The sequence below is a fragment of the Onychostruthus taczanowskii genome, unplaced genomic scaffold (assembly GCF_017590055.1).
Source record: "Onychostruthus taczanowskii isolate IOZ18803 unplaced genomic scaffold, ASM1759005v1 scaffold6, whole genome shotgun sequence".
NCBI lineage: Eukaryota > Metazoa > Chordata > Aves > Passeriformes > Passeridae > Onychostruthus > Onychostruthus taczanowskii.
Window position 1 is genome coordinate 5,955,380 of NW_024503679.1, and position 13,573 is coordinate 5,968,952.

General features: G+C 36.5%; 1 protein-coding gene across 2 annotated transcripts in view; it reads right to left on the reverse strand.

Moving 5' to 3' along the window:
* UNC13C (unc-13 homolog C) overlaps positions 1–13,573 on the reverse strand; it is a 130,016-nt gene that overhangs the window by 34,926 nt on the left and 81,517 nt on the right. For both annotated transcript variants that reach the window (XM_041418919.1, XM_041418920.1), the window contains 4 exons: positions 2,881–3,007; positions 1,852–1,948; positions 1,284–1,427; positions 233–310 (listed from right to left, as the gene is read on the reverse strand). In XM_041418919.1, coding sequence (XP_041274853.1) covers positions 233–310; positions 1,284–1,427; positions 1,852–1,948; positions 2,881–3,007 — 446 coding nt within the window. The remainder of the gene's footprint in view (positions 1–232; positions 311–1,283; positions 1,428–1,851; positions 1,949–2,880; positions 3,008–13,573) is intronic.

The window sequence follows — 13,573 nt, forward strand, 5'->3', positions numbered from 1 at the left end:
TAGGCATCTTGTAATTATTTTATAACTTTAATACTGAAGTTATTAACTAGGATTCTTAACTAATTTAACTTACCGCAACTTTTATACATCACTGTAAGCAGCTATGAAAACATGCTGACCTCCCTCCATTCATGTTTTTTTCATATAGAGAACTGATTACATTTTCAAAAAGTACAGTAAGTCACTTACAGGTAATTTCTGAAGCAGAAAAAAGCCACAGCTTCTTACTCACCACATTTTCTTTATCACAATAAGAGCTGAAGTAACTTGAAATAATTGCAGCATACTGAACAAGTACTTTGTTGATAGTCTAGAAGAGGAGAAGACTGTTTTAAATGGTGAATTTCATAATGTAAACCAAAAATAATAAAAGAAGAGGTTTGTACAAATGATAGGTTTTACAGGTGCTTGCACACACAGTGTATTATATTTTTTAGATATAGTATAAACAATCCTGTGAGCACATTTTCAAACCCCTGCACAGCAGATGGTGGGTAGTTCTAATTGTAAAGCAATCTTCAATAGCAGAGATAGTTTAATTTTAGCAGTACTGTTTTTGAGAAGCACTGAGAACTCCCCTCCTTGCAATGTACTACATAATTAATGGAACAGTAGCAACCTCAAAAAATCCTCCAGGGTGACAATACGTAGACTAGAAATATAATGGAAATATAAGACAAAAGGAGCACTGTTCAGAGCCTGGCAATATGAGTTACCTTACAATAACCATGTAAATAAGAACTCTGCAAATGGAGAATTGTTGCAAAGAAAGAACAGAATTAAATGTAAATGTGAACTTTTCTAAAGCCAGCAGGACTGTAGTGGAAATTCAGAGCTTGTGAGGAAATGTAACTATCCAAATAGAAAGCTGGCAGAGTTGAGTTTATCAAGCAGCAGGTGAATAACTACCACCTCAAGACTTCAAATAAAAATAATTTATGGCCATATCTTGAATTTTTCCTTCACTTGCACTGCCTAATTAGTTAACTGCGTTTCACTGAATGGTTCCATTAATGGAACTGCAATTGGTTCATAGCAAGATAACAACTGATGCATACAGAAAATACATAAACGTGAAATCTCAGAGAGGATAGAACTTCTCAAACTGGTAAATCATTTTGACAAAATAGACCAAACCAGCCTTAAGCCACAGACAGCATGTCTTTCTTAGGATCCCAATCAGATAGAAAACACTGATTCAAAAAGCACTTAGCTTTTAAGTACATGGCAACACAGTGTCATTCTCTCTGAAGCTTAGTTGAGATGCATTGACTTTAATTTACCTTTGCAAATCTTCTCATTAAATGAGACAGTGCTTCTGGATTAGGACACTCCAATTTCCTAATAATCTCAAAGCTTTGATTGAGCTGTGTGAAGACATCAACCACAGAACAAGAGAAGAGGGCATGATCTGATGTTTGCTGAAACTAGAGAGGAACATTCAAATGTTAATATTTGTTCAGAGATGAAAACTGTGTTCATTGATTCTTAGACTTGAAATTCATCCTAGAGTCATAAAAAGTAATAAAGGAAAAAAGAAGTCTCCCTAGTAATACCAAGAAATGTGTTTTTTCACTTTTCTACTTTTGAATATTTTAAAAATAAAACCAGAATTTTCTTTCATGACATCATTATCACATCATAGGTTAATGAAATGATACCATGGAATGAATTCTGTGGGGATTTAGGCAGAGGGAATTAGAACAGGATTTTCTCTATAAGGTATCTTCCAAAAGCTGTTAACTCTTGGAGTCTAAGAAGGATGTTGTGGGACCAAACGTACTTCTGGTTTTGTAATAATATATGTATTGATACTTTCTTTATTCCCCTCTTTAAAAAGATAAGGCTCACCCCATCTTTTTTGTCTCTTTCTAGTGCTCCATGAAGAAATTCCATTGAGACATCCTCATTTTCATCCAGCCACTGTATGACAAATGGTTCAAACCACCTGAAAATTAAAGGCAATTTTATAAAGTAGATAGGTTTCATAAAGATCCCAAGAGTAGAAATGTTATAATACCCAGCAGTTTGGCACCTTGTGTTTTCAGATATGTTGTAATTGCTAAAGATTTCAGCAACCCTGGAAAAATTTTCTTAACCAAAATACTGCAGCTACCAAAAGGCTTTTCAGGCTTCAGTTTCACAATACTCTCACTGGTGTACCCTGGTGATATAAAATTAGCAGTAGCCAATTCTCTACCAGTGAAGCATGGCAGGTGTGCACCTTCTATGAATATTGGCTCTTTGGTAACATTTATTTTTTATTTGTATATAAAATAACTTGTATATAACTTTGTTTTAGTAAAAATCAGCTCTTCTATTTTTCTTTCATTTACTTAAAAAAGAAAAATTGAAGGAATAACAGGCCTCAAACCATCTCGGCAAACCAGCGGACTTGCAGAAGATTAAGGATAGCTCCTATACATGGACAGGATTGAATATATTTCTTGCAGGGAGACAGGTGAAAACAAAACCAGTAGCTGAGTATAACCTGATCCAGTAAGAATTATTTCAGTAGTATATCCTGTTAGCATTACAGCTTTATCCAAATTTGGTTATAAAACAAATGCAGGACCTACAACTAATAGTGCTGCTGTTCCCACATGTCATACCTTCCTCAGATGTTTTCTGAACAAAGCATTTTTTCATCTCTGAAGACTGGAGTTACAACAACTGTAGAAGCGCACGAAATAGCTAATTGCACATTTAACACCTAGACTATTTCACTTGATAGAATAAAGAATTAAAGAGAAGGAAGTGCAAAAAGTAGTTGGTGCTACACACCTTGAGGTCTTGCACAAACCTGAGCATAAATATTTGACCAAAATAAACCTTGCATGAAGCCCAGGCTCATGGAAGCCTCCCCAAAACACCACTTACAGAGAGTATTCAGGCACTGCATCCTTGAAAGCAGAGAGCTCTCGCACATATTCATTATAAAACCATTTCACTTTGAAGTGCAAATTCATATAATCTGTGCTTTTGCATAATCGCTGCTTTTCGTGTTCTGTAATAGAAGGAGTGGAAATAAAAGCACTTAATAGTGTTCTAACAGTAAATAACATTCTTGTGCCTCAGTGCACTGGTGACATAATAATACAGGACTTGCATTTTAGAGCATAATTGGTTTGATTTTTCTCGATGTAGTAATATCCGCAATTTCAATTTTCAGGATCTGAGTACCCTTAGGAAAAAGAAAACAAACTAAAGACCAATCCACAAATTAGGCTTCTCCCCTCTCTTCACTGCAGTGAGAAAAAAACACGAATTTTCTGACTTCCCCTTCTTTAGATCCTTCTTTGGCTGTCACAAAATAGTTAAGCAGCTTTTGTGTGTCAAGCTAGAAAAGACAACTATACTGTGTAGTAGCCAGAGGAAGTAACAGCTATAAATGCCAGTCCTACAGGAATCTGTGAAAGCTGCATTTATCAGAGCTAAGAAAATGAAAGAGGAGAAAACTCCACAGCTCTACAGCCATCTGATTTATGGTACAAGTTGAAAAGATGGTTTAATAAAGTGGTTTTGAAATTTTTCAAATGGACTTCACGTTCTCAGTGTCCTCGTGTTTTCCACATAATGAATGTGCAGATGGAGGTGGGTGGCAGAAATCATGCAGTCACCTGTAACCACTTTCTGCATTTTTAAAATCTGATTTGTTTGGAACAAATGTCCATCTTTCTTCCAGGATTTTGATCCTTTTTTTAGCTTGTACACTGTGCTCTACATTCTTTACCCAGCCACTGCAGACCTGGACAGCTCCGTTCCTTCTCTCTTCATCTTTGCTCAAATCTTTCATTTCCTTCTCCCTCAGCATGAAACCAGGGATCCACAAGTTTTGGGCAGAATAATCATACCTTTGTTTACTACTCACACCTTCCTAAAATCTCCACAGATCTCATCTGTTTGAGATGTCATGTGACTTGCACATTCTTCCCTAAGCAAAAGAGTAATTTCTTTTCCCAGCTCCCTTAAAAAATGACTTAATACAGGTGCTCAGCAGGAATAATGTTCTTGTGTAAATATTAGATATTAAGAACTTAACAGTTTCAAACTTCCTTTTTGCTCCTTACTTCTGCTTGCTTTGCAACACAGCATTATACAAATCTCATATATTTGGATGGGAACCTAATTTTCTGTAACAGCAGGAGCATCCCATCCTCTGTCATACACTTGAATGTAGCATTGGATTCTCTGTCAGTGAAAATGCACTGTGAATGACACATTCTGTGTTTTCAGATCTAGCCAGTTACACTAGAAGGAAATGTTTATTTTTATTATTATGCCAAATCAGCACTTCAGTAGCACACCATGCCATCCAACAAGTGTTTCAGAGGCATTTTATTATGCAGTGAGTTACTAAGTTTTGTGTAAATCGGCTTATAAAGCGCCCCTGTGGGCTTTTATTGCCTTTTTAGCATTGCAGTAGCATTTTCACCTTCACTGCCTTTCCATCACACTCAAGAAAAATCACTAAATCAGTTTCTGTCTAAATATTGCATTTATTCATCTTCATGCTACTTGAGAGTACTACAAACTCTCCCCAGCACAGTATCATTGTTACTAGCATAAAACAGGACCACAGAGAGAAAGATGTTCCCTTGTGTCATGTTTCTGAGGAATCTTTTTTTTTTTTAGGTGGCAAGTTTTTCACAAACTAGTACAGAAAGCTAGTTGAAAAAACATTTGCTCTATAAAAGGTACTATTACAAGGTAGACCAGCATTTAACTGACAAAAATTATGTTATTGCTATGAAATTCACTGCACATCTGCTGCTTAAGTAATTGTTAAAAATCTATCCTAGATTGCATCCCAAAAGAATGGATTTTCTGAAATGAATATAACTTTTTTTCATTCAAGCCTTTAATAAATGGGATGTTAGATTATGCAGGGTAACTTAAGAATATTTGCTATAGTATCACAAACCAAAGAAATGGTTATTTCAATTTTAGAAATGAGCTACTGCCACTAATTGGCAAATTTGTCCAGGAGGGTGCAACTTACACATACCATTCACTAATATTTTCTTTTCAAGGTTAGGATTTATAACACATTAAAAATGAGTACAAAAGTAATTCAGGAATAACTGAACTTTTTTTCTGCAGTCTCTTATGCCTTGTAGAGAATATTTGAAGTCTCCTGGGATATTATTTCTTGTTACATATAAGTGAAAAATGTATCTAGAATCCCTGACACTAATGTATGAGAACATCAGCTGTTGTCTTTCAACAACGTCTGTCCTATTTTATAGTATTTCCAAGTCAACATTTCTTATCTCAAAGTTTACATACAAACACATACTATGTGAGCCTTCTGTCAAGTTTTAGAAATTTTCTACAAATCTGTTTCCCACAATCAGCAAACACTTCACAGGACATATGAGGTCATCAGTATCCATGCATTTTACCTCTTCAGTTCATATAAACCAAAGAAAGGAGCAAACAGGTGCCCATATGAGTCAGCAGTGACAAATTTAACTGGATAATAGATGGGTTTATCCATGGCAGCCATGGATTTCAGTTACAAAGTGCAGCAACATCACTGTAGGTGTTCTGAATTTAGATTAGGACCAATAGATTGCTTCCTTAATTTCTGAATATCTTGCACATGCTAATGTAAATGTGAGCCAGCACAGGGTATCTGGATGCATTTTGGAAATCTGTGTCTATTTTCCTGGAGGGAAAGCTAGTGCCATGTTTCCCTATACAGAAATATCCATGTAGGGCTTTCTGGAAGACCAATGTAGTAGCTGCACAATATAACTCTTTTTGAAAAACTCTACTCTTGCTTTGCAAAATTATTATCCTACTCAGTCACTCTGGAACTAAACCTGCCAGTTGTGTGCAAATGTGCTCTTGGGAGAGATGATGGCAGAAATACCTGAACATTCTCATAACTGATTCTAGGTAAGGAAATCTCCAGTACAGCAAAGCTAACACTGATTATGTTTTTTATTTTGTGCTGCTCCTTTTCTGACACATTCCTTATAGTGCAGCATATTTTTATAAGCATCTACTGATCTAATAAGTTTCATAAAGAGGTCTTGTTCAGTTCCCGTGCTGGCATATTGTGTATCACTGTATCATGCATCAACAAAAAAATACTGATAAGATTCTTGTAAACTGTAACATCTGTAAATTTAGTTGTGTGTATGGGGCACTTTATCTGCTTTTAGGAATTGCAGTTCCAGCAAGTGTAACCTTTTTACATTGTTGATACCACTTGGGTGGGGGGGAATATCTCCTTAGGGGTGATGCTGTAATACACGTGCTTTCACAACAGACACTGTAAATGCAACCACACTGAAAACTGTGTGGAATTGTCCCATCTCACTGCCACAAATCACAGAGATAGGAATCCCCTTAAGGAGACCTCCAGTAAGCAACAGCACTGAAGGAAAAAAGATAAAATCTGCTCCCATGTTATTTGTATACTCGAGAATGAAGACAGATTGTTTTTAAAAGCTATTACAGGGAATGCATTAATGCATGCAAAAGAAGTTGGTGTGTGATGAAATCAGCACAGACCTGGTGATGCTGTATCTGGCACGTAATTTAATTGCAGACAGAAGTTCTTTCAGAGAAAAATTGATAAAGGAACGTAATAGGAAGGACTATAATCCAAGGTACTTTCCTCACAGGCTTAGACCGAACAACAGTACTTTGGAATCATGTTTGAGTTTTTGTTAATTTTTCCAGCAATTGCTGAAGAAAGCTGAGAAGATTTTCTTAAAACAACAAATAAAAGTCATAATGATGACTTACTAAGCAGAAATATCTACATGACACTAAGGACAATATCATTTAACAAACTGGAATAGAATCTTGTTCACTACAGAATCCTTTTTTCTTTTTAACCTTGAGGTAATAACATCACTCTGAGTTTCCATGTAATTTTTGATATATATTAGTTGCTGAAAAAGGAAAAAAGGGTAATCTAAAAACCTTCATAAAAGATGAACATGTTGAATATTCAGATAATCAAATTGATATTTTGTTCAACTCTGATTTTCCTTATTTGGGTACAAAAACTCAGAGCAATTTTTTTTTCTACAGTGGTTTCCAAGCCAATATTTTTTAAAAACATATAGTTAAGCTGCTTGAAAGATTCTAATAATATAGTTTTAAAGTATATTTCAAATCTTTATGAACAAGAACTTCAAGGAAATTAGTCTGTAAAATTTAACAAATTGACTACAAAGACATAAATAGATTTTTCTAAAAAACCCAAACTTGTAGTTTTCAGGCTTTATAAGTAATGTTTCAGGGATAAATAACTACTATAAAGAGTATCTATATGTAGCAAATTAATTTCATCACAACCAGCTTGTTTAACTGACATACATTCTACTGCTCTGCAGTTTATTAAACAGAAGTGGTTGAGACTAAGCATATGGGATTTGTGTTTGGATTAGCTGCAAATTTTCCCATCAAAACTCAAAAAAGCTGTTATTCTCAACCATTGTGACATAATTTCATATTATTTGCAATAATTACCTACCAATTTTTCTAGAGACTGCCAGCTGCTATCTATTTTTTCCAGAACTGCTGTTTCAGAAAACCTGCTATTTCCAAACTTGCAGTCATATAATTGGGAAGGGTAATTGGGAACACAAAACTGAGTACAGCTAGAGAAAGCAAAGCTCCAGTAAGGAATGATATGGATGGAGTATGCATTGGTATTCCTCCCTCTGAATCACTGTGGCAATGTTACCTGAATAATGCACCTCTGTTTTGGATAAAAGTAGAAGTTAATGTTCAGTGCACCTGATCCCAGTGCAATTTTCCAATTTTCACAATACAGGAGCAGTTGCTAAGCCACAGCCTCTTTTATGCTTATAGTGCTCTAGATTTAATCTCTATACTGCTGAAAGAAACCTGAAGCCTCTGATTGTATGAATGTAACAGCATACAGGCCACAAATGAAGAAAAAAATTAACTCGAAGTTTGTCACTGATTTAGAAGAAAACATTACATTCCACTAGCATCTCATCCCAGGATTCTTGTACTTTGCTAAAGGCAATGGAAGTCACTGGTTATTAACTGAAATAGACAGTAGAACACAACTAATTGATAATTATGTATAATTTACATTGATTTTTATAATGTGAAATACTACTGACCTTTCTTAAAGGCTCTTTGTGTCAAGATGAATATAATAAACCAAAACCTGAAAAACTTCTGTCATTACCTCCTTTCTCCTTTTTCAGTTACATTTATCTCTAAACCCTGCCCCCTCCCCCCCCAAAAAAAAAGCGCCTTTAAAAAACTATATTGTATCTTTCACAACAGACTTCTACACAGTCAATCTTTTCTCTGCAATTATTGAAAATTTTCATCAAAATATCTTTGGACAGTTCACAAACATAATGGACTGTACCTGGAACATCTCTGTGGGGTGATGAAGCTGTGCAAATAGGAAACTGAAGAAAAAAGAGACCGAGTATATTTATTAAGGCAAGATGCATAAATTAGAAAGGCATTGTAGATCTTCTTCAAAGATTTCCTTAGTATGGAGTCATATTTCCTTCCTGGAGACAGGAGCTACTGGAGAGGGTCCAGTGGAGGCCACAAAGATGATGAGGGGTCTGGAACATCTCTCTTATGAGGAGAGACTTAGGAGAGCAGCTGGGCCTGTTTAGTCTGGAGAAGAGAAGACTCAGGGGGGATCTCATTAATGCACATAAATATCTCAAGGAAGGTGCCAAGAGAAGGATGCCAGAGTCTTTGTGGTGGTGCCCAGCGACAGGACGAGGAGCAATGACCATAAACAAAAACACAAGAAGTTTCACCTCAGCGTGAGGAAGAACGTTCCATTGAGGGCAGCAGAGCACTGGAACAGCTGCCCAGGCAAGTCATGGAGCCTCCCTTCTCTGGAGACGTTCCAAACCCTCTTGGACACATTCCTGTTGTCACCTGCTCCAGGTGACCCTGCCTTGACAGAGGGGTTAAACTGGATGATCTCCACAGGTGGTGGCCAACCCTAGCAAATCTGTGATTCTGTGACAGAGATCAGGGAAGGAAGACAGACTGTCATATTCTGAAAGGTGAGGAAGAATGTTCACTATTCTTTTTTTGTCTTCTTGCCTGCAGTAGAAGCTGCTAATCAACCCCTGCCTTAATGCAGTGCTGTAAAAGCTGATGTGACACTGCCCTTTACATTCAGTGAGAAGCTCTCCAAGCAGGAGGCCGTGTGCTCAGTGCTCTGCTTTGCCTGACATTTCACAGCAGGTGCAGCAGAGCTCAGGGGCACCTGCTTGGTGTCAGAAAAGGCAGAGATGTACATGGTTCCTTGGGAGAGGTAAATGTCTCATGGGAACTTCAAGGACATCAAACACTGATGCCATATACTACTTAAGAGATGCTACATGCACAGTCATGAGGGATGTATGAACCTGCTGCAAACTACCCTATTTCCTACTCTAAATGTTTCATTTGCCATTTTTTTACCCACTATGTGATATTGCCTAAGTGTTTCAAATTACTTAGGCAAATTAACTTTGATATTTTATTAACATTAATCAGTTGATTTTTTTACTGCTTCTTTTTAGTCCATACTACTCCTATTAGTCTCATAAATTAATTACTACTTCCAAAGCCAAATACTTCCACAAAAGTTCCAGAAAAGTGGATGGGTTATCACCAAAAGGGCAATGCAAGATGTGCAGCTTGATTATGCATAAACTTGCTCTGTTTTGCTTGCTGCCAAGAAAAGAAAAATGCCAGGAATACAAGTAAATTAATAAGATCAACCTCAGTATAAATTCCAGACTGAAATTTACATACCATGATACTAAATAGACAATATTCAAACAATAAATACTTGGAGACAAAATTCTGTCTTTGGATACACATGGCTACTATTGAATACGAAAGGAAATAAGCACTTACAGTGAGTAAAATAATCTGAACTGCTTTTTTACTGCTGGTGAAATTCTTGCTTTGTATATTTATTGACCATGGAATGTATAAGGAAATGGGAGCTATAAACGAAGCAGAAGAAATAGTCCCTCCTATCTGATATGAGATCTATGATGACAATTAAAGCCCTACTTCTGAAGAATATGGTTGAAATTTCAAATACTTCATACTGATATTTCAACATCTATTTGAAGTAATAAAAAAAGAAAGTAGTGAAAGTAATAAAAGTAATTAAGTAATAAAAGACAAAAAGTAATACTAATATGGGAATCCGATTTATATTGATTAAGCTTTCATAAAACTCTAATATGTACAAAAATTGCAAAACAGAGAATATATGCCCCATCCTTGGATGTGCTCAAGCCAGGTTGGATTGGGTCCTGAGCAACCTGGTCTAGTGGGTGGCATCCCTGCCCATGGCATGGGGGTTGGAACTGGATGGTCTTTAAGGTCCCCTTGAACCCAAACCATTCCATGTTTTTATGATTGGATAGTATAATGCTGGAATCTGAGATAGAAAACAGAATAAAGGTAACAAAGAGCACTTCAATAGCATTGGAACTTAACTACTGAATACTCAGGTTTGCATCTTCAGTGTCATTTTTTTGATAGGTTTCTTCCATCTACTTATATCTTAATTTTTGAAAAATGTGTCTTTCCATGAAGATCTGATTCTCTGCTCTTTACCTCATCACTAGTATGCCAAGTGAGCATAAAAACTTATCAAACAGGCATGCTTGCATTTTACAAGCAATTAGTAAAATGAAGTACAAACCAGGAAAAATCCAGCAGGAAGATAAATGTGAGGATGCACTTAAATAATTATCTGTGTTCAATCTGGCTCAGCCTGCAAAGGAGGTGCTCTCTAATTCTTACCCAGCAAATTGCACTTAAGGCTTATTAAAAGATAATGAGGAAACAAGCAGTTTTAACAGATTTATCCTATTCTCCTGGGGGTGAAGCAGTATCAAATGTTTGGTTTAGAACTAATGCACTTACACATAAGAGGAAATTGACCTCAGATTCTATAGGAGAAAAAGACACAAGTGAATCTTTGTGGAACAGTCCTGAAAGTAAAAGACTGAGTCTTCAACCTAAGAAAACAGAGACTAGGAGAAGAACAGCTGCTGTGTGAGGAAAGCTTTAAAGCAGTGTCTTAGTAAAAATGGGCAAGATTAAAGATAGCAGAGGTTGCTTGTTATTTTTAATTTTCTTTTACTCAAATATTGTATTCTAGTTGATAAAGAAACGTATTTCTTTTCCAGAAAGCTGTTATTAGTTACTGTTTCTCAATGAAAGAAGTCCAAAATACGAGGGGATTAATTGTGTGATTAGCTCACAGAATGCAGGAAGAGGTGCAGCACCTACCTTGCACTGCTGCTGTGTGCAAATTATGCAGCTCCACTCTGACAGAGATAAGGGGAAGAAACCTCTTGGGAAAACAAAAGGATGAAAGTTTTCCCTTACCAGCAGATGTAGAGCTGCACTAAACAATGCTGGGACTGTCTAAGGGGACAAAGTCACATTTTTGCTTAGAGGTTTTGTTTGTTTGGGGTTTTTATTTTTCTTCCCCAGACATAAAACTAGTTCAGATAAAAGATATAAGCCTAGCTTTTGTAAAAACATGAGATGGAATAAAGTGGTATCATCTTAGTCATAAAGAACTGCAATCAAGGACAAGAAGAAAGAAGCAGAAAAATATTCTTCTGGGTTGAGATATCTACAAACTTTGGAGGAGGTCTTGCCTGCCCCTGCTGCTGCAGGTGATATACAGTCCATTCAGCTGAACAGAACACTTCTCCCTTCAACTCACTCATTTGTGGAAAGGACAGGGCCATATGAACTGTAAATAACCTGTAATTATTAATAAATCATAACCTATCCAGCATGGTGGTACCAGTATAAGCTGACTAACAAAAAATTGCCATTGCCTTTGTCACAATAAGGCAATGTTCAGGAAAAGTTTATGCACAACTTTTTACAATAAGTGATTATCTGAGTAAGAGCTAATAATAGTGTTTAAGAACAAGAGTAATAGCCATTGGTTAGAAAAAGAATAAATAGGGACACAGCTATCATTGTTAAATATACAGGATAATATACACTACTATTATTGAGTGATAAGTTCAACACTGAGCAATAAAGACAGGCATTCACTGATGCACTACATTTTTTCTAGTAAATCTGGCACCATGAATACACCTACAGTCAGACACAGAGAATCTTGAACTCACTAAGATTACTGTAGACTTGTACTTGTGGTACTACTCATTGTTCTGATGATGGATCAATGTGTAAAATCCAAGAAAATGTGTTAGAGAACAAGGAAATTATAGATATAACAATCCCAATTGCAAGACTGTGTCATACCAGAGATCTCTGAGGTAGTTCCAAGCAAGATACAGTGCTACAGCACAATATGAAGAAGTATTAACTCAGCCCCTGGGAGCAGTTTTGTCCATTTCATCTGTCTTAATTACTGGGTCTAATAAACACCAACAAAATACTGCCATTTGGCATGGCTGTGGTGCTTTTTAGGCAAGCCTGGAGAGCTCTGCTTTGCCCTTGACAGGTGGATTCTCATACTTAGGAAGCTCAGCCCCTCAGGATGTACAGAGTGTACCTGCTGTTAGCAACATCCTTGTCTGTTATGGTGAGTAAAGAACATTTCTAACTCCCCTCTTCCTCTAATCACAGCAACATGCTATCTTATCTGCCAAAGGAAGGTTTAACTCCAACTGTAGTCTCCTTGACTTTGCCTTCACAGACTCGCTGAGTAGCCATAGAGGACTCTTAATTCCTCAGGTGTCTGAAAAGATAAGCATGGAATACATTTATTGAAAATGTCTGTCAATTCAGAAATGAGGCTGACTAAAAGAAAAAGGTTTTATATTTTGATAGTGATGACATCCTGCATTCTTGTGGATGCTGCCTTCTTGTCCTTTATAAAACCTTAGTCTCACCTTCCCTCACCTCTGTAGCCTCCCTTTAAACCAAGACTATATTCCATCTCAAGGGGAACTTTGTAAATCATAAATCTGGAGTGAAAATAGACTTGAAATCTGCCACCAAATGGTGTGACCTTTCTCTGGGCAACATTAGCCTTTTTGGGTTTTTTCTATGTGTCTCTGTCAACTCCTGGACCTGCCTCTTTTCTTTCAAATCACTTCATCAGTTTCTGTCATAGAAGAAGTATCTGCCAGAAAAACAGGAAAACAGTATCTTCTTAAGCACTGAAGACAACAGCAAACTTGAAAAGCAAACCTACATTAAATGCATACAATGGTAGAATGACTATCTCCTCTTCCTATTTTTATAAGGCCTTTAGAATCTTAGCTCTGCAGGATGGAGACTGTCTGTTGCTGTTATTTACACAGCAGCCAACTAATTTCTCGCCTAATTCTGGTCTTGACTTCTGGCCACTACCAGAATTAGATTATCATAATAACAGCAATTAGGATGTTCTCTTTCTAAAAGACTGGATAGTTTCAGACATTTGATCTGACCTATTCAAAAGTTAGAGATTGGAAAGATCTGAAAAAAAGAAATTTCTGAGGACAAAGAATTAAAAAAAAGATACTTTACAGTTGCATGTCTAATTTCAGCTTATTAGTCTCTCATCATCTTTTAACCTTTGCATCTTCATACTTGTAAA